The sequence below is a fragment of the Schistocerca serialis genome, chromosome 3 (assembly GCF_023864345.2).
Source record: "Schistocerca serialis cubense isolate TAMUIC-IGC-003099 chromosome 3, iqSchSeri2.2, whole genome shotgun sequence".
Classification (NCBI taxonomy): domain Eukaryota; kingdom Metazoa; phylum Arthropoda; class Insecta; order Orthoptera; family Acrididae; genus Schistocerca; species Schistocerca serialis.
This window is the reverse complement of record NC_064640.1, coordinates 535,605,103-535,624,038: the sequence shown is the minus strand read 5'-3', so window position 1 is coordinate 535,624,038 and position 18,936 is coordinate 535,605,103. Positions and strand designations below refer to the sequence as shown.

Sequence of the window (18,936 nt, the reverse complement as noted above, 5' to 3'; positions counted from 1 at the left end):
CTTGTATATTAAAATTAGTTAACATGTCCTGTCAATCTTCAGTTGCTGCAGAGCTGCGCCTGATCACAAGGTGCATTGTCAGGTTTTCTGTTTTCAAAGATCTACTGTTGCCACTGACGAAATTTTTGTACCTGTAAAAGCTCATCTCTATGTGGCAAGACCTCAACGAAGTGTATTTGAGGGCAGCAAGGTCACTGCGGGCCAGTTTTGGTTCAGGATCTTCAAACGTAGTGGCATTCCCAGAAAAGCTGTCACAAATACTGCATGTTATAGAATATCCAAGGTTTCACAGGAGAACACTTTGCATTGTGTAGTTCACTTCATCAGTCACATGTGCACGAGCTTGACCCAACTGCACATGTTGATGGTGTTTGATACCACTGAAAATTTGGCCTTGATGCATGCCAAATTTGCAGACAAGATATCTGTGAAGGCGTCTTCCACACTTTTGATAGAACTCGATTCATTGCTATCAGTCTCACAAAAGATTGTTTATTTTGCTGTAGCTGGTGCAGTAAGACTCAGTAGCATTAAGCCAAGAACCACTCATGCAAGAGAAGGGTGGTGAAAGTGCTTCTTCCTTGAATTTCTGCACCTATAGCAGAGTTTTCGCATAGATTTTCTTATTACAGGAAATTAATTTGTCCACATCAGGGTAATTTGATCACCCATCTGTTGGAGTGTATGTGTATGGCAAGTGACTTACACCATTTGAGGGTAGATAATCTGCAGCCCCTTGGCTGCTTTAGCCATGTATAAAGCACCATCTGTTACAAACTGCAAAGTGTTGCCTCTGTTGTTCACATCATCTGGCCACAGTACCTTCATAGAGTTTTCAAACGACATGGCAGTTGTCGAGTTGTTAACTCACGAGAGAGAGAGCTTCATACTTCAGGAGGAACAGTCCTCTAAATCCATCAACTTTTAGAAAACTGACAACATCATTTGCAACATAGCATCCACCCACATTGTTGGTTTCGTTGATGGACACTCAAACCATCTTGTCCTTCGATGGTGACACATTACCCGAGAAGGTAAAGGTGATAGTCTACCGCTGTGATGTAAAGCCATATATCCCTCCCCCTGATGTGGTGCTTTCAAGTACTGGAAGTTCGGCCATGTGTCTTCCTGCTGTACTTCCAGCATCACCTTTTGAGATTGTGGATGTCCTTCACATCCCAGTAATCCCTGTGCCCCACCTCCTATCTGTGTCAAGTGCAGAGAGCACCATTCACCTTGCTCGCCAGACTGCATGATTCTCCAGAAAGAAAGAAAAATAATGAAATAAAAGACCGACTAATCTACACTGATTGCTAAGAGAAGATATGAGAGGCTACATCCTGTGCATATGACGTCAACCTACGCTGCCGCTGTGACAATGGTTGTACCCTCTTCCGTTCCGCCGTGTACAGAGCTCTCTATTTGCAGCATCGTTCCCAGAGTGGATCGGGGTCCTTTGGTTTGGAGCCGAGTGGAGGGTCCCAACCAAAGGCTTCGTCGACTCTGTGACGGTCTTGGCTGCAGATTTCTAGACTTGCGCTATTGGGTGGGGAATTGTAGGACGCCCCTAGATAGGTCACGGGTGCACTACACAAAGGAAGCGGGCAATCGGGTAGCAGAGTACTTGGGGCTTGCACATGGGGGTTTTTTAGGCTAGGCAGTAGTGCGAGGTGTCCTGATGAACATTCACCAGTCGATTTGCAGGTAGGGAAATCAGGACGCGCTCAGTGTAAAGACACTTCAGCTATCAAGATATTAGCAGTAAATTTTCAGTGTGTTCGGAATAAAGTTCCTGAATTTACTGCCCTCCAGGAAGCGTGTGGCATGCAAATTATTCTCGGGACTGAGACCTGGCTGAACCCTGAGATAGGAAGTTCTGAAATATTTAGTGAGGGTTGGAACGTGTATCGGAAAGACAGATTAGACACCGTAGGAAGTGGTGTTTTCATTGTAGTTGACAAAAACATTGTATCTACTGAGGTCGAAATAGAGTGTGATTGTGAAGTTATCTGGACACATTTAACAGAGCTAGGGGAAATAAAGTTAATTGTGGGGTGTTATTGCTAGCCACCAGGTTCCACCGTGACCGTTCTAGAATCATTCAAAGGAAGTCTACATTCTGTATCGCAGAAGTACCTGGATCATGCTATATTAGTTGGAGGCGACTTCAACCTACCTAGTATAGACTGGGATGTCTATGGATTCATTACAGGTGGTACAGACAAGCCGTCGTGTGAATTACTTTCGAACACATTATCCGAAAACTGTCTTGAGCAGCTAAATCAACAGCCAACACATAACGGAAATATTTTAGATCTGGTAGACACGAACAGACCAGACCTCATCGATGGTGTCAGTGCTGAGACAGGGATTAGTGATCATGATGTTATCATTACGACTATGGTTACGAAAGTTAAAAAGTCCGTCAAGAAGGCTAGGAGAGTATTCTTACTAGAAAGAGCAGATAAGCAGTTGTTAGCATCCCACTTAGTAAATGAATCGACTTCATTTACTTCCGGTACGATGGACGTGGAAGAATTATGGGCAAATTTTAAACACATTGTAAATCACGCATTGGACAAGTATGTGCCGAAAAAGTGGGTTACGGATGGAAAACACTCACCATGGTTTAACAACGCAATTCGGAGAATGCTCAGGAAGCAAAGGCAGCTGCACTCGCAGTACTAGGAAGATCGGGAGAGGCAAAAGTTAGTAGAGATTTGTGCTGCTGTAAAAAGAGCCATGCGCGAAGCATTCAACCACTACCACCGTCATACCTTAGCAAAAAATCTTGCTGAAAACCCAAGGAAATACTGGTCTTATGTAAAATCGGGAAGCGGGTCGAAGGCTTCCATCCAGTCACTCACTGATCAGTCTGACCTGGCAACGGAAGACAGCAAAACAAAAGCTGAAATTTTAAATTTAGCCTTTGAGAAATCTTTCACGCAGGAGGATCGTACAAACTTACTGCCGATTGAGCCTTGTACAAATTCCCGTATTGAGGACATAGTGATAGACATCCCTGGGGTTGTGAAGCAGCTGAATGGGTTGAAAATAAATAAATCGCCAGGTCCTGATGGGATTCCAATTCGGTTTTACAGAGAGTACTCTACTGCATTGACTCCTTACTTAGCTTGCATTTATCGCGAATCTCTTGCCCAACGTAAAGTCCCGAGCGACTGGAAAAAAGTGCAGGTGACGCCTGTATATAAGAATGGTAGAAGGACGGATCCTCAAAATTACAGACGAATATCGTTAACATTGGTCTGTTGCAGGATTCTCGAACATATTCTCAGTTTGAATATAATGAATTTCCTTGAGACAGAGAAGTTGCTGTCCATGCATCAGCATGGCTTTAGAAAGCATTGCTCCTGCGAAATGCAACTCGCCCTTTTTTCACATGACATCTTGCGAACCATGGATGAAGGGTATCAGGCGGATGCCATATTCTTTGACTTCCGGAAAGCATTTGATTCGGTGCCCGACTGGAGACTCCTAACTAAGGTACGAGCATATGGGATTGGTTCTCAAGAATGTGAGTGGCTCGGAGACTTCTTAAGTAATAGAACCCAGTACGTTGTCCTTGATGGTGAGTGTTCATCGGAGGTGAGGGTATCATCTGGAGTACACAAGGGAAGTGTGGTAGGTCCACTGTTGTTTTCTATCTACATAAATGATCATTCGGATAGGGAGGATAACGATGTGCGGCTGTTTGCTGATGATGCTGTGGTGTACGGGAAGGTGTCTGTAGGAAGATACAAGATGACTTGGACAGGATTTGTGATTGGTGTAAAGAATGGCAGCTAAATCTAAATATAGATAAATGTAAATTAATGGGGATGAATAGGAAAAAGAATCCCGTAATGCTTGAATACTCCATTAGTAGTGTAGCGCTTGACACAGTCACGTCGATTAAATATTTGGGCGTAACATTGCAGAGCGATATGAAGTGGGACAAGCATGTAATGGCAGTTGTGGGGAAGGCGGATAGTCGTCTTCGGTTCATTGGTAGAATTTTGGGAAGATGTGGTTCATCTGTAAAGGAGATTGCTTATAAAACACTAATACGACCTATTCTTGTGTACTGCTCGAGCATTTGGGATCCCTATCAGGTAGGATTGAGGGAGGACATAGAAGCATTTCAGAGGCGGGCTGCTAGATTTGTTACTGGTAGGTTTGATCATCACGCGAGTGTTACGGAAATGCTTCAGGAACTCTGGTGGGAGTCTCTAGAGGAAAGGTGTTCTTTTCGTGAATCGCTACTGAGGAAATTTAGAGAACCAGCATTTGAGGCTGACTGCAGTACAATTTTACTGCCGCCAACATACATTTCGCGGAAAGACCACAAAGATGAGATGAGGATGAGATGAGAATGAGGATGGGATGAGGATGGGATGAGGATGGGATGAGATGAGATTAGGGCTCGTACAGAGGCATATAGGCAGTCATTTTTCCCTAATTCTGTTTGGGAGTGGAACAGGGAGAGAAGATGCTAGTTGTGGTACGAGGTACCCTCCGCCGTATGTATGTAGATGTAGATGTACAGTTGGCTCTCAGAGCTGTCAGACTCCCCCTGCCCCCTTGATGGTGGGGGGTACTTTCCTCCTGGTTGCTCCTGCACAACCTACTTCAGGAGAAACCCCCCACCACCTGCACCCCACCCCCACCCATCGGGGATGTCAGTCCCCACTTCTCAGCTGGAGAAGCGTAAGTCTTCTTCGGCAGGAAGGGATCCCTTGGGTCACTCCATTCCCAGATTCCTACCAGTGGCAAAGCTGACACCTGCCAGTGGCTGAAGCAACCACAGGGCTTCACGGACCTCCTCAGTCCCTGAGACTGAATCAGTGAAGCCCTCCCATCCAGAAAAACGTAAGGAGCAGTCAGAAAAACCTAAAAAGAAAAAGGCCCCCAAGAATCAAGGCACTGTAGTGTCACCCACACCACCACTACTACCTACAAGTTGTGTCTGAGGATGAGGTGGAGATTCTGGCATCCCCTGAGGACCTAGACCTCGCGACCTCGCTGGGCTCTCAGAGACAATGGATGTCGATCGCACAGGTACTCATCTGGTGGCAGCAGGTGACCCTGAGGCATAGACTGCCTCATTGATTGTTTCATGCCTTCCCAGTCTCACAATCGCGTAAACCTCCAGTTGAATTGCGGCAGGTTTTTCCACTACCTGGCTGAGCTATGGCAACTTTTAAGCTTCACACCTGCTTTCTGCATTGCTCTCCAGGAAACCTGGTTCCCAGTAATGCGGACCCCTGACTTCTGCAGCTATAGGGGATATTACAGGAACCGTAGCGACTTTATAAAAAGGGAGACAGGGATAATGTTGATAATTACAGACCTATTTCTATGCCATTGGTGTGTGCTAAAGTTATCGAGAGGGTTGTATATACAAGGTTACTGCAGCATTTAAATTCACATAATTTGCAGTCAGATGTACAGTTTGGTTTTAGAAATGGCTTAACAACTGAAAATGCTATAGTCTCTTTTCTCTGTGAGGTTTTGGACGGATTAAATAAAAGGTTGCGAACGTTAGGTGTTTTCTTTGATTTAACGAAGGCTTTTGACTGTGTTGACCACAAAATATTACTGCAGAAGTTGGAACCTTATGGAGTAAGGGGAGTACCTTACAATTGGTTCGCCGCTTACTTTAAGAACAGAAAGCAGAAGGTAATTCTCCGCAATATTGAGAGTGGTAATGATGTTCAGTCCCAATGGGGCACTGTTAAATGGGGCGTTCCCCAAGGATCGGTGCTGGGGCCACTGCTGTTTCTTATCTATATAAATGATATGCCTTCTAGTATTACAGGTGATTCAAAAATATTTCTGTTTGCTCATGACACCAGCTTGGTAGTGAAGGATCTTGTGTGTAATATTGAAACATTATCAAATAATGTAGTTCATGAAATAAGTTCGTGGCTTGTTGAAAATAATTGATGCTAAATCACAGTAAGACTCAGTTTTTACAGTTTCTAACTCACAATTCAACAAGAACTGATATTTTAATCAGACAGAACGGGCATGTTATAAGCGAGACAGAACAGTTCAAGTTCCTAGGCGTACGGATAGATAGTAAGCTGTTGTGGAAAGCCCATATTCAGGATCTTGTTCAGAAACTAAATGCTGCTTTATTTCCCATTAGAACAGTATCTGAAATAAGTGACATTTCAACACGAAAAGTAGTCTACTTCGCATATTTTCATACGCTTATGTCATATGGTATTATTTTTTGGGGTAATTCTTCTGATTCAAAAAGGGTATTTTTGGCTCAAAAACGGGCTGTTCGAGCTATGTGTGGTGTAAGTTCAAAAACCTCTTGTCGACCCCTATTCAGTAGTATGGGAATTTTGACATTGCCCTCACAGTATATATTTTCTTTAATGTCGTTTGTTGTTAGCAATTTTAGCTTATTCCCAAGAGTTAGCAGCTTTCACTCAGTTAATACTAGGCAGAAGTCAAATCTGCATGTGGAATGCACATCCTTGACTCTTGCGCAGAAAGGAGTGCAGTATTCTGCTGCATCCATTTTCAATAAGCTACCACAAGAACTCAAAGATCTTAGCAATAGCCCAAACGCTTTCAAGTCTAAACTGAAGAGTTTCCTCATGGCTCACTCCTTCTACTCTGTCGAGGAGCTCCTGGAAGAGCTAAAAAATTAAGCAAATTCCAGTGTTACATTCTTGATTTTCTTTATTTAAACTAACGACGTGTCGCCTGAATATGTTTCTTATATTTCATTTTATCTGTTTCTACAATCGTGTTGTAATTTCATGTATTGAATTGTTCCATGACCATGGAGACTTCTCCTTAATGTGGTCCCACGGAACAATAAATAAATAAATAAATAAATAAATATAATAGTGTGTCAGGTGCAGTTTGTGTCTATGTCCTGAACTCAATATCTAGTGAACCTGTGCCCCTTCGAACCCCTCCTCAAGCTGTGGCTGTCAGGATAAGGACAATGCAGGAAATCCCCACACATTTCAGTGCGGCACATGGCACATATTAGCCCATTGATATCCCAGTTTGCAGTCCTGCACTTGTCCCCTCTACCCACTGGAGAGCACATGACAACCTGTGTGGTAGTGACCACTTCCTGTCTCTCCCCCAGCGTCATGCTCACGGACGCCTAACCAGATTGGCTTTAAACAAGGCAGACTGGGGTACATTCACCTCTGCCGTCATTACTGAATCTCCCACACATGGTGCCATCGATGTTGTCATTGAGCAGGTCACTACAATGATCGTTTCTGCGGTGGAAAATGTGATCCCTTGTTCTTTAGGGTGCCGCCCGGTGAAAGACAGTCCTTTGGTGGTCGCTGGAAGTCGCTGAGGCAATTTACAGCGTCAGCGAGCTCTTCAGTGACGTAAGCGGCACCCTTCCCTAGAGCACCTAATAGCCTTTAAGCAGCTCCATACCCGCCTTTGCCAGCTTATAAAACGATGGAAACAGGAGTGTTGGCAGAGGTATGTGTCGGCCATTGCGTGCCATACATCACCTTCCCAACTCCGGATGAAGATCAGATGTTTTCTTGGGTACCAGATCCCAACAGGTGTCCATGGCATTAACATCAGTGGCGTGTTATCTACCGACGCAAACGCGATTGCCGAGCACTTTGCTGAGCACTATGCTCGAGCCTCTGTGTTTGAGAAGATCCCCCGTGGCCTTTTGCACCCTCAAATGACTGATGGAAAGGAAAATCCTCTCGTTCACTGCATGCCACAGTGAAACCTGTCACTCCCCATTTGCAGAGTGGGAGCTCCTCAGCGCCCTTGCACATTGCCTTGACGCAACTCCTGGGCCAGATCGGATACGCAGTCAGATGATAAAACATGTCTTGTCTGACTACAAGCGACATCTCTTCTTCATTTTCAACCAGATCTGGCGCAATGGCGTCTTTCCATCGCAATGGCGGGAGAGCACCATCATTCCAGTGCTCAAACCTGGTCAAAACCCACTTGATGTGGATAGCTACTGGCCCATCAGCCGCACCAACTTTCTTTGTAATCTACTGGAACATATGGTGTGTCGTCGGTTGGGTTAGGTCCTGGAGTCATGTGGCATACTGGCTCCATGTCAGGGTGTGTCTGTATTTTTAGTGGCTATTAATGGTCCAGCAGCAGCTGTAGGGCCGTCGGTCTCACCTCCTCTGTATGCAGATGACTTCTGCATTTCGTACTGCTCCTCCAGTACTGGTGTTGCTGAGTGGCACCTACAGGGAGCCATTCAGAAGGCACGGTCATGGGCTCTAGCTCATGGCTTCCAGTTTTCAGCCGCAATGTCGTGTGTCATGCATTTCTGTAGTTACCTTAATGATGATCCACTCACTGTAGTGGAGACATATGGATTCTTAGGATTGGTTTTCGATGCCCGATTGTCTTGGCTACCTCACTTTCGTCAGCTAAGCGGAAGTGCTGGCAGCACCTCAGTGCCCTCCGATGCCTGAGCAACACCAACTGGGGTGCAAATCGTTCTCCACTGCTGCAGCTATACAGAGCCCTTGTTCAATCCCGCCATAACTATGGGAGTCTGGTTTACAGTTCGGGGGTGCCCTCGCATTGCATTTACTCGACTCAGTCTACCACTGTGGTGTCCACTTAGCGACGGGAACTTTTAGAATGAGTCCAGTGACCAGTGTCCTGGTGGAGGCAGGAGTCCCTTCATTGAAGGTTCGGCATGCACAACTGCTCACCAGTTACATTGCACATGTTCATAGTTCTCCTGTGTGTCTGAATTACCATCTCCTTTTCCCAACCACAGCGGTTCATCTCCCACATCGGCGCCCAGGTCAGAGCTTACGATTGCAGTTCGCGTCCAATCCCTTCTGTCTTAACTGGAGTCCTTCCCTTTACCACTTTGCAGAGTGGCTGGCTTCTCCTTTTTATTCTCATGGTCAGCCAGCTATGGTAATCTGCTCTCTTGTTTTGATCTCTTCTACATGTTTCTTGTCTCTCTGTGGTTTTCTGGTCCAATTTCTGTCTATTTTAGTGTCTGTTGCCATTCTGTCATTCTTGTGGTTTTCTCCTTTCTTCCTGCTGTGTTTTGTATGTCTCGATTATTTTACTTGCACCTTGTGGAATTATGACCTGATGACCTAGCAGTTTGATCCCTCCCCCCTTTTTTCAAACCAACTAACACTCAAATCTTTTGGTCAGCAACACTAATTCATATTTTTGTGAGCATTCTGGATCTGCTGTTTTCTTCTCCAAGAACTGTCTGAAGCAGAAATTCTTCAGCTTCTCCAATGGGGAATTGCAAGACATCATTGTATCACACAGGCCCTTGAAGGATGACTACACGATTGTAGATCGATTTGTTTGCTCAAATAACAGTGTTTATCTGCTGTCCACCTCTTTTCTTCACAAAGCTGCTGTGTCTGGCTGTATCACAGTGTTGTTGCACATTAAACTGCTTTTCTGCATTAACTTTAACTTCTCATAGTTTACAAAATATTATTTCCCCATCAATGCTTCTCTCCAAAATCAACAAATCGCAGACTGTAAACAGTAATTCACTGCTGTGGTTTTATGCAAAAGTTACTAGTGATGGTTGAACGAACATACATATGCACAGACTGTGCTGTTTTACGATATACGGACATGTGTGCTCGCACTACTTAGTAGTGTTACGAACGTACGTAACAACAAATGACAATGACATATAAATGTCAGCTTGTATAGAGTAGAAATGGCTTAAAGCCAAAAAATCTGCACTTGATAATGGCCTGAAGCCGAAATTGCAATAGTGGAAATAAAAAGTTTAACAGTCACTGGCATAAACACAATGTCTTTGAAGAGACAGCTGATTATGATGGCTACTTATGTGTAGCAGACTCATGCTTGTATCAGTCAGACAATTTTTCCCCCCTTCTTCCTGACACATTCATTAAGTGTTTTTGAACTTCCTTTATTTTATAGTAAGTCAACACCATTAAACTTTAATTATTTACATGTAAGTCGGCAGCACAAAAATGTGGAATGAAGCAGTCGCCGGCCACGGTGGTCTCGCGGTTCTAGGCGCGCAGTCGGGAACCGTGCAACTGCTACGGTCGCAGGTTCGAATCCTGCCTCGGGCATGGATGTGTGTGATGTCATTAGGTTAGTTAGGTTTAAGTAATTCTAAGTTCTAGGGGACTGATGACCACAGCAGTTGAGTCCCATAGTGCTCAGAGCCAATGAAGCAGTCTTTCCCCCCAAACACCTCCTAGCAACCTCACGTGGTCCTTCTCCTAGACACGTGATGGGACAAGATTTGTTCCAAAAGTTTGTTACTGTAACATAATTCATATTGCTTTTGCTATGTAATGACTAAGACAATTCTTGTTCAAAAATCAACATTGAGATTAGTACATATATTTGTTGTGTTTCAGAGCCTTCTTGGAGACTTCAACAAAGAACAGGAATCATTCATCAAGGAAAAACAGTCAAAAGGTGCGGAACCTGCCTTTCCTCCATGGGTTGGCTGTGCTAATGAAGAATCTCTCAAAGAAGAATGCCTCACACTTTCTACGGTACTTTTTTCCTTACATATTAATTATGTTTGTGGAGTACGGCATTACAGATGACTTACATCACTATATCAAGTGGTTCATTGGATTCAATACCACAAATGCGTCCAGTTCATAAAACCACCCATGTTACAAAGAATTGTCAGTATCCTCTAACACAAAAATAAGTAATGTAACTAAACTGCCTTATCAGTTAACTGTTCTCTTTAAGCCAGATAAGAAAATCTGACAAAGGATTGTGGTTTCATGAAACAGCATTTTCAGACATTTTTTAGGTTTACATAATAGTGTGTGTCCATATCAGTTATTTTTTGTTTCTCTTGTAGAGGACCATAACAGAGTAGTCAAGCCTATATTAGAAATATGTTATCCAGAGAAAAAAGACAAGTCAGTAAGTAAGGGCACTTTTTCTGCTCCATTGGTAGACTGTACTGACTCAACAATAACATTCTTAACTTCACTGTTGTTCCTGTACGTCAGCTGTATTGCTTCAGTGATTAACTCTTTTTTGTAGTGATTTGAGATCATTTTATGATGAGTGCCTTGTTGTCTGTATGCACCAAGGAAAAAATGAAGAGTAATTATTCCCTATACTCTGAAGGGACTAAAGCTGTGGATATTATTTGCAGAATGCCCCTGCAGTGTGGTGATAGCTCTCTTACTTAACAAAAAAATTTAAGAGAGTATAAATCATTTCAGAAGTCAGTGTGTCTTGATCTGTAATGAAGAGCAGTTGGGTATGCCACTCACTTAAAAAATGGATAGCAATATAGACACAATGAGCAAATTATTTATGATAATCGTCATGGGAGAATTGATGACTGCACATGAGTCCAACATTAGCCGTGGTTCAGTGATTGCGGTTGTCCACAAATTTCTAAACTATCACAATGTGCGCATTTGTTGGATGCCATCTCACCTGACAAATGCAAAAAGAAATGCTTGGAAATATTGAAATCACATTTAAGACACGACACGGGTCCATCATTAGGAAAACAGATTAACTGGCAGAGAAGGAAGTTCAAAAGCCAGGATTCTACAGAGAAGTTGAGGACATGCATGTTCCAGGATAGGGAAGATCCACCACTAATTCATTACACTTCTAAAGATAAAACAATAAAAAGTGGTAGCAGTTGTGAGCTAATGTGTGATCTGAAATCCAAAATCAAAAACTAATAGGAGAGGGAAGTTTACAAAAGGTGTGATATTGCTTCAGCTGTCTTCATACTACTGGGAAGACAAAATCCAGTAACCTCAAAACATTGGTTTTGAGTGGCTGGAGCACCCACTAAACAATCGTGGTCTAGCTCAAGATGAATTTCACCTGTTTGGTTGCATGAAGGAGCACCTGCATGCATGAATACAATGTGTGAAGTTCGTGGATAAGGTGCAAGAGTGGATCTAGATGATGGCACAAAACTTCTTCTGGAACAGAATTACACGATTAAGTCACATTAATGTGACCACTGCCTATGTTAGATATCAGTAAGCAATAATCGCTCGCATACGGCAGATGGCAGAATGAACTGTGGAGGGTATATGAAGTGTGTCCAGGGCATGCACTAAACAGTACGTTCTTTGTTATAATGCAGAAACAGAGCAATTTGTCTGATGTCCAAAGAGGCAAGATTATTGTATTTCAGCTCATGGGTGGAAGCCTTTCCAAAAAAGCTGAGTTTGTTAAGTGTTGGTGTGCCACTGTGGTTAAAGTGTATATGCATGGCAAAACGGCGCTATCCAAAACTGGTGCTGAGGCAACTGTGGTGCAGCACGGGCCGTTAATGACAGTGGTGAGAGACGGCAGCAGTGATGTGTATGGGTGAATAGACACGCCACTGTTGAGCAACTGACTGCCCAGATGAACCAAGGGGTTACCAAACGTGTCTCCTCAAGTGAATGTTGCTGCAGTAAGTATGTGGGTCATGGACCTATGCTGACAGCTGTTCATAGGTGTCAGACTTGAATTTTGCACACGAGTACTGCAACCGATGTCCCCTTAGTGGTGACAAAGGGCCTTTGCAAATGAATTGTGTTTCATGACCCATCAGACAGATTTCTGTTGGTGTGTGGAGCATGAAATGCTTGAAAGCAACACCCTGCAACCAGGAGAGTGTGTTATGGTCTTGTGAATGTTTGTTACAGTATCCTTGGGTGCTATGCCCATTTCTGCATGCATTTCATTTTTCCTCGGCATGATGGCATCTACCGGCAGGGAAGTGCAACTTGTTGAACTGCTCGCAGTGTACGTTTGTGGTTTGAATAGTGCCAGGATGAATTTAGCGTACTCTTGTGGCCACCAAACTCCCTGGGTTTATACGAAGTCAAGAGTGAGGTAGACCACCTTCAGTCAGGCTGATTGAGCCATGTATTCTCAACCAAGAAACGTAGCACAGCTGGCCACAGCACTGAAGTTGGCATGGCTCCACATCCATGTCAGTACCTTCCAGAACCTCAGTGACACTTCTTGATGTCCCGCACTGCAGAAGGTGGTTATTCAGGCTTTTGAAAAGGGGGTCACTTTGTGACTGGACAGGGTGTGTGTATCATTTCAAGAGACTGAGGAAGTGTTTGGAGGTTGAGGGAGTTTGTGTAGTGGAACTATGTTGCAGTTATTTTCCCAGTGAAAAATTAATTTAAATTTTCCTTTACTTTTTGACTTGCCCACGTACTACACAGTTCACTCATTTTGCTACTTTTGCTCTCTGCAGAGAAACTTTCATATTCTCCTCGATATTTAATGTAGTCTCATTTGACTTTAAGTTCTATAAATCCTGTACCTACATTTCTGAAGATTAACTTCCAAATACTGTCTTAAATTGGACAGGGTGAGAAAAATTTTGATTTAACATGCAAGTTTAGTGTCAGTCCATGTGAATGACAGTCTTCAGCATTACCTACTGCTGTCCAAAAAATGAACAGTTATTATGAATATTGATATCTGTTGCTTTTGATTCTGTGTATTTGACCCAGAGCCCTGTGTAATTTCTCCCTTTGCAGCATATGGGATGTAATTTGCTACATTTCCACTTGGTACAAAAAACATCCTTCACTGGTGCTGACATAGCCATTATATAAGACAAGAAATACCAATTCTGCTTGTCACATTGTTGCCTGCTTCCAGACATCGAGGTGGGGAAGGGGGGAGAGGTTATCTCCTTTGTCAAGTAATAGTGGATATCAACCAAGGCAAACATTCACCAACCTAATATTTGCATATATTCAAGAACATAAATTTTTTGCCATATTGATGCCACTCAAATGTGTAACAGGATTCCTGTGTGACGGGTAAGAAGCAGATCTAGGAAACATTGCTAAAAGCCATTTTCTCGGAGACCATCGTGGTTAGAACATTCATGTGCTTTACTTTACACCTATTTAATTTATTTTGGTAATTATGTCAATATTTTCGGTTAACAGCGTCACAATTTATTTTGAGATTCAGTGCATTGATATGTGCAGCTTACAATCAAGAAATTGATTATATGTGAATTGAACATTAAAATTGCATTAGAGCCACAGGGAAATGTTTACATTACTACTGGATATACTGCAAGAAAGCTGTATGTGACTTCTGTGCCTCTAGTGGAAGCCAGCTTCTGAACTATGCAGGGCATTGATTTGATGTGATACCCTCATATGTTACATGTTGATACCATCTTCAGAAGATCTTTAATGTAACATAAATATTTAAAAAATGTTTTCTGCTTCTGCAACCTTTGTAATTCAACTAGCTTTTGTGTTCAGAGATCAGGTTCATATATTCTCTCTCTCTCTCTCTCTCTCTCTCTCTCTCTCTCTCTCTCTCACACACACACACACACACACACACACACACACACACACACACACACACACAGTGAATATTTCAGTATTGACTTCATTGTTAAGTATTAGGTGATGTTAATTTTCAGGTGAAACTTCTCTTTCTCTGAACTACTAAGCAAATGTTTTCTTAAAATTCTAGGACAGGCGAACCTTTGTCCGTAGCCCACCAGCTGGCGTAGACTTTCATTTTGACTATGAAGTGTCATATCCCGTGGCCATGGCAACGCTGGCAGAGGACCCAAATCTGGAGAAGATGAGATTTGAACTGGTTCCTAAAGTGTAAGTACTAGTTTCCACACAATGTCTGTGTCTGTAATCCTTAGGGCATTATAAATATGTTTCAAGTGCTTCAGTATGTTCACATCTTTTGTTGGAATGTTCTGTTTAATTTTTCCGTTATCCCATTAACCCTCTCCCACTGAACAAAATTGTTTGAAAGGAGTGATGGTAAGCATTTTTTATTCTCTTTCCTATTCAAATTGGAAAATATCTTTAGTAGAAAGATTATGATTCTGCTCTTTCATGGTGCTTGTACGGGAGTCATTGAACTTGTCTATAATAATAAAAGATTTAAAGAGTTCAGTATTAGAAAATAATTTTTTGGTAGAATACAGACGATGAAAGGAGTAAAGGTAACAACTCAACATACAGCTGAGGTATTTTGTGATTGACAGACACACAAACAGAATGGAAAATGATCTTGTCTTCCTGACAGTACGGAAATAAAGTACGTAAGATTCTTCATTTGTCTCTAACAAAATTATCTTTTCTATTCCTCATTGACTTCTTATACGAGGGCTATCCACAAAGTACATTACGTTTTGGAATTAAAAATAAATAAAGTATTGGAAATTTTTTTTATTATATACAGATGAAAGCCACACTTAAATACTACTTTTCTACATAGTTGCCATTTAAATTAAGGCACTTATCGTAGCAATGGACGAGCTTGGAAATTCCTTCGTCGTAAAATTCGGCCGCCTGCGCCTTCAACCACGTGGTTACCTCTTCTTGAAGCTGTGCGTCGTCATCAAAACGCTGCATAGCCAACCACTTCTTCATTGCTGGGAATAAGTGGAAGTCACTCGGTGCCAGGTCGGGACTGTACGGCAGATGAGAAAACAACTCCCACTTAAAAGATTCGAGAACTTCACGAGTGGCATTTGCCGTGTGGGCCCGGGCGTTGTCGTGAATCAGCAAGATCTTTGAGCCCAACTTTCCCCTGCGCTTGGTTTGTATTGCTCTTCTGAGGTTGTGCAGAGTTTGGCAATACCTTTGAGAGTTTATTGTAGTGCCTCTTTCCAGGAAATCCACAAAAATCACACCTTTTCTGTCCCAAAAGAGGTAACCACGTGGTTGAAGGCCCAAGTGGCCTGATTTTACGACGAAGGAATTTCCAAGCTCGTCCATCGCTACGATAAGTGCCTTAATTTAAATGGCAACTATGTAGAAAAGTAGTATTTAAGTGTGGCTTTCATCTGTATATAATAAAAAAAAATTTCCAATACTTTATTTATTTTTAATTCCAAAACATAATGTACTTTGTGGATATCCCTCGTATAAATTTGTTTTGGATATGCTGCAAAGTCAGTTTTCATCACACAATTCATGAGTGAGTGATCTCGCCAGTTATATGTTCTCAAATAGTTTTTCATGTCGGCTTCCTGTTAATGAAGAGAGCACTTAAGTTTCAGTACATTTCTTTTTCAATTGGAGGGTACACAGTTCCAGAACTGTATGTAACTTGTTGCAGAAATAGCAGTTCAGACTGTAATAAATTATAAGCAGAATGACAGAATGTCTAGATAGTTTCCACTTCTATGTTAGTGTGATTGTGAATGATCTGTAGTTAAGAACATTGACACATTTTATCTGTTTTGGAAAAGCATTTGTGCTTGATGGTGTCACATTATATTGTTCATAAAATTTCAGTCACCTAGTCTGTATTCAAAGTGAGCGTAAGAACTGAGACTTACGGTGGGACCCTATAGAGTTATGTGTGCTTTTTATAGGAATGATTTGACCATGTGGTTCAGCAGCAGCTTTGCTAACTCAGACCTTTCATTTATATCATTACATTATTTTCATTCAGTTGCCTTCTGTGTCATTAATATGAATAAAGAATGTGTTGCAAAATACACAGTGCCCATTGAAGGGGAGCTGAACAGGACAATAAAAGCATGAACTATGGATTTGTAGTCAAAAAAGACACTGAAGTTGATGGAAACTTTCAGAGATGACGAAGAGGGGTAAATGTATCAATTTGAGGTAAGAGACCTTGGTCTGGAAATTACAAAGTTGAAAGTTAAAAGCGAAAATCATTCTGATACCTCTGCATAACTTAAGAGCTGTGAGCACTTGCTCATCTTAGATACTGAGAAACACATCTCTTCTAATGCAAGCCCTTTAGTCCCCATATTTTTGTTGGAGGTAGTATGGACCAAAACAAGAAAAAAGTCCAATAAATGTGGGCTCTGAAATGCATGCCTTGAGAGCTATAAGCTCATCTTCAGTAGAAGAGATGTTTCACGGTACTGGAAGTGAAAAAGTGTTTGCAGCTTTTAAGGTACACACTTTAGACCCCGTGTTTACTGGATATTTTTTTCTTGTTTTGTTTCATACTGCCACCTTTGAAAAGTGCATACTCAACAATCTTCAAAACAGCAGCACTGGTACAAACATTCCAGTGTTGGAGATATAAGAATGGTTTTCACATAGAACTTTAAACTCCGTCATTTCCAGACCAGGGTCCCTTACTTGGAATTTATAGATTTACCCTTGTCTGTCATCCCTGAAACATTGTATCATCATCATGGAATCTCTCTGTGTAACGGTTTACTTCATTTTACTAGTATTAATGAGTAGGGGAAGGGAAGGTGTTGATGCTTGGTTTGAACTACCCTGGCATTGGCCTGGAATGGTGTGGGGAAACTGTAGAATGCACTTAACCATACATTGTCTGTGACATGGAAAGTGCAGAATATCATGTGAAGCTACCTATTTGTAAAATTGCTATGTGTGAGCTTATACTTATGGATTTACTTACATAATATACAGTGTGCCATAATATTAAACATTAAGGGTTTGACAGTGAAGCAAGATTAATTTTGTGTGCTTGTTAAGGCCATTGTTTTACTGAGAGGAGTGGAATCACAGGTGACAAGTGTTTCCCTCTACCCCTCCCCCTCCCTCCCCCTCCCTCCCCCTCCCTCCCCCTCCCTCCCCCTCCCTCCCCCTCCCTCCCCCTCCCTCCCCCTCCCTCCCCCTCCCTCCCCCTCCCTCCCCCTCCCTCCCCCTCCCTCCCCCTCCCTCCCCCTCCCTCCCCCTCCCTCCCCCTCCCTCCCCCTCCCTCCCCCTCCCTCCTTTCCCCCACAGTCTGATTGAAATTTCATGTGTTGATACATCTGTCGAACTTAAACAACATTCTTTTGGAACTTTTGTGTACTTTGACTCGGTGACTTTATACTGCTGCTAATTGCAAAGTGGTTCCAACACCCATTTCTTTCATTAATGGAACTACTATTTAACCTGTTACGTAAGACACGATGACAAAATTGTCAGAAAGGAACTTGGGGAAAATTACACTGAAGTGAAGCATGGAATGTTCATTTCTTTATGGTACACATTTTCTGTAGATCTGATGTGTGAGAAAGTCATGCGGGCGCAGAATAAATCAATCCATAAAAAATTAATATCTATACGTGGAATATCAGCAGTAATAAGATCAATTACGGTAACTATGTAATAGGAATAATGAATTGCAGAAGTGGTGTGTTCAGCATAACTTTTCCAGTACAGATTTTGATTGAAATACATATTTTCACTGTAGGTTACAAGTACAGTTGATGCCGTAATAGCCTAAAGATCATATGAAATAAAGGAAAACAAAATTGAAAAAAAAAGGTAGAATGTTTTGTGAAATTGTTTGTCTAAAAGTATGAAATAAAGCAGACTGGAGAAACATTTGACACACATTTGAATGATGATCGGAATGACACAGCAATGATGACAACAGCACTTATAAGTGTGATATTACTTCTTGTAGCACATACCTTCTCTTTGTTGATATTTGAAGGACTCTCTGTAGAAAAATTTTTAAGGGTGACGAATTGTTGGAATTATTTACACATTTGGGCACAGATAATAGAAATATGTCAAGGACACACAACAGCAACTGCACTATCTACATGATCCATCAGACAAGTATCCTGTAATACTGTTTAATATTCCGAGATTATAAGTTAAAAATTGAACTTTAAATTCTAAATTGGCATCCCTCTTGCTGTGCAAGATTTTGAAAATAATTTGAAGATGTGTCAAATGTTTCTCTAATCTGTATTATTTCTTGCTTTTAGGCAAATTATTTCACAAAACATTTTACATCTTTTTCTCAATTTTTTAAAATTTTATTTGTATTTTGAATTTTTGTTCAGAAAATGTGAAGTACAACGTAATTAAGTACTGACCGAGGAAAAGCAGAGACGTTCCAGTTTGTGCTATGATTTGATATTTATTTTATTTTCCCGGCATGAAACAAAGAAATCCATGGTTTCTAATGTCATAAGTAGAATTCTGCCATCTTCTTGAGTTCCTG

At 41.9% G+C, this 18,936-nt stretch overlaps 1 protein-coding gene across 4 annotated transcripts in view; it reads left to right on the top strand.

Moving 5' to 3' along the window:
* The window catches only part of LOC126470411 (synapse-associated protein 1), a 336,806-nt gene that overhangs the window by 281,037 nt on the left and 36,833 nt on the right, over positions 1 to 18,936 (top strand). For all 4 annotated transcript variants that reach the window (XM_050098263.1, XM_050098262.1, XM_050098265.1 and 1 more), the window contains exons 5-6: positions 10,380 to 10,520; positions 14,482 to 14,621. In XM_050098263.1, coding sequence (XP_049954220.1) covers positions 10,380 to 10,520; positions 14,482 to 14,621 — 281 coding nt within the window. The remainder of the gene's footprint in view (positions 1 to 10,379; positions 10,521 to 14,481; positions 14,622 to 18,936) is intronic.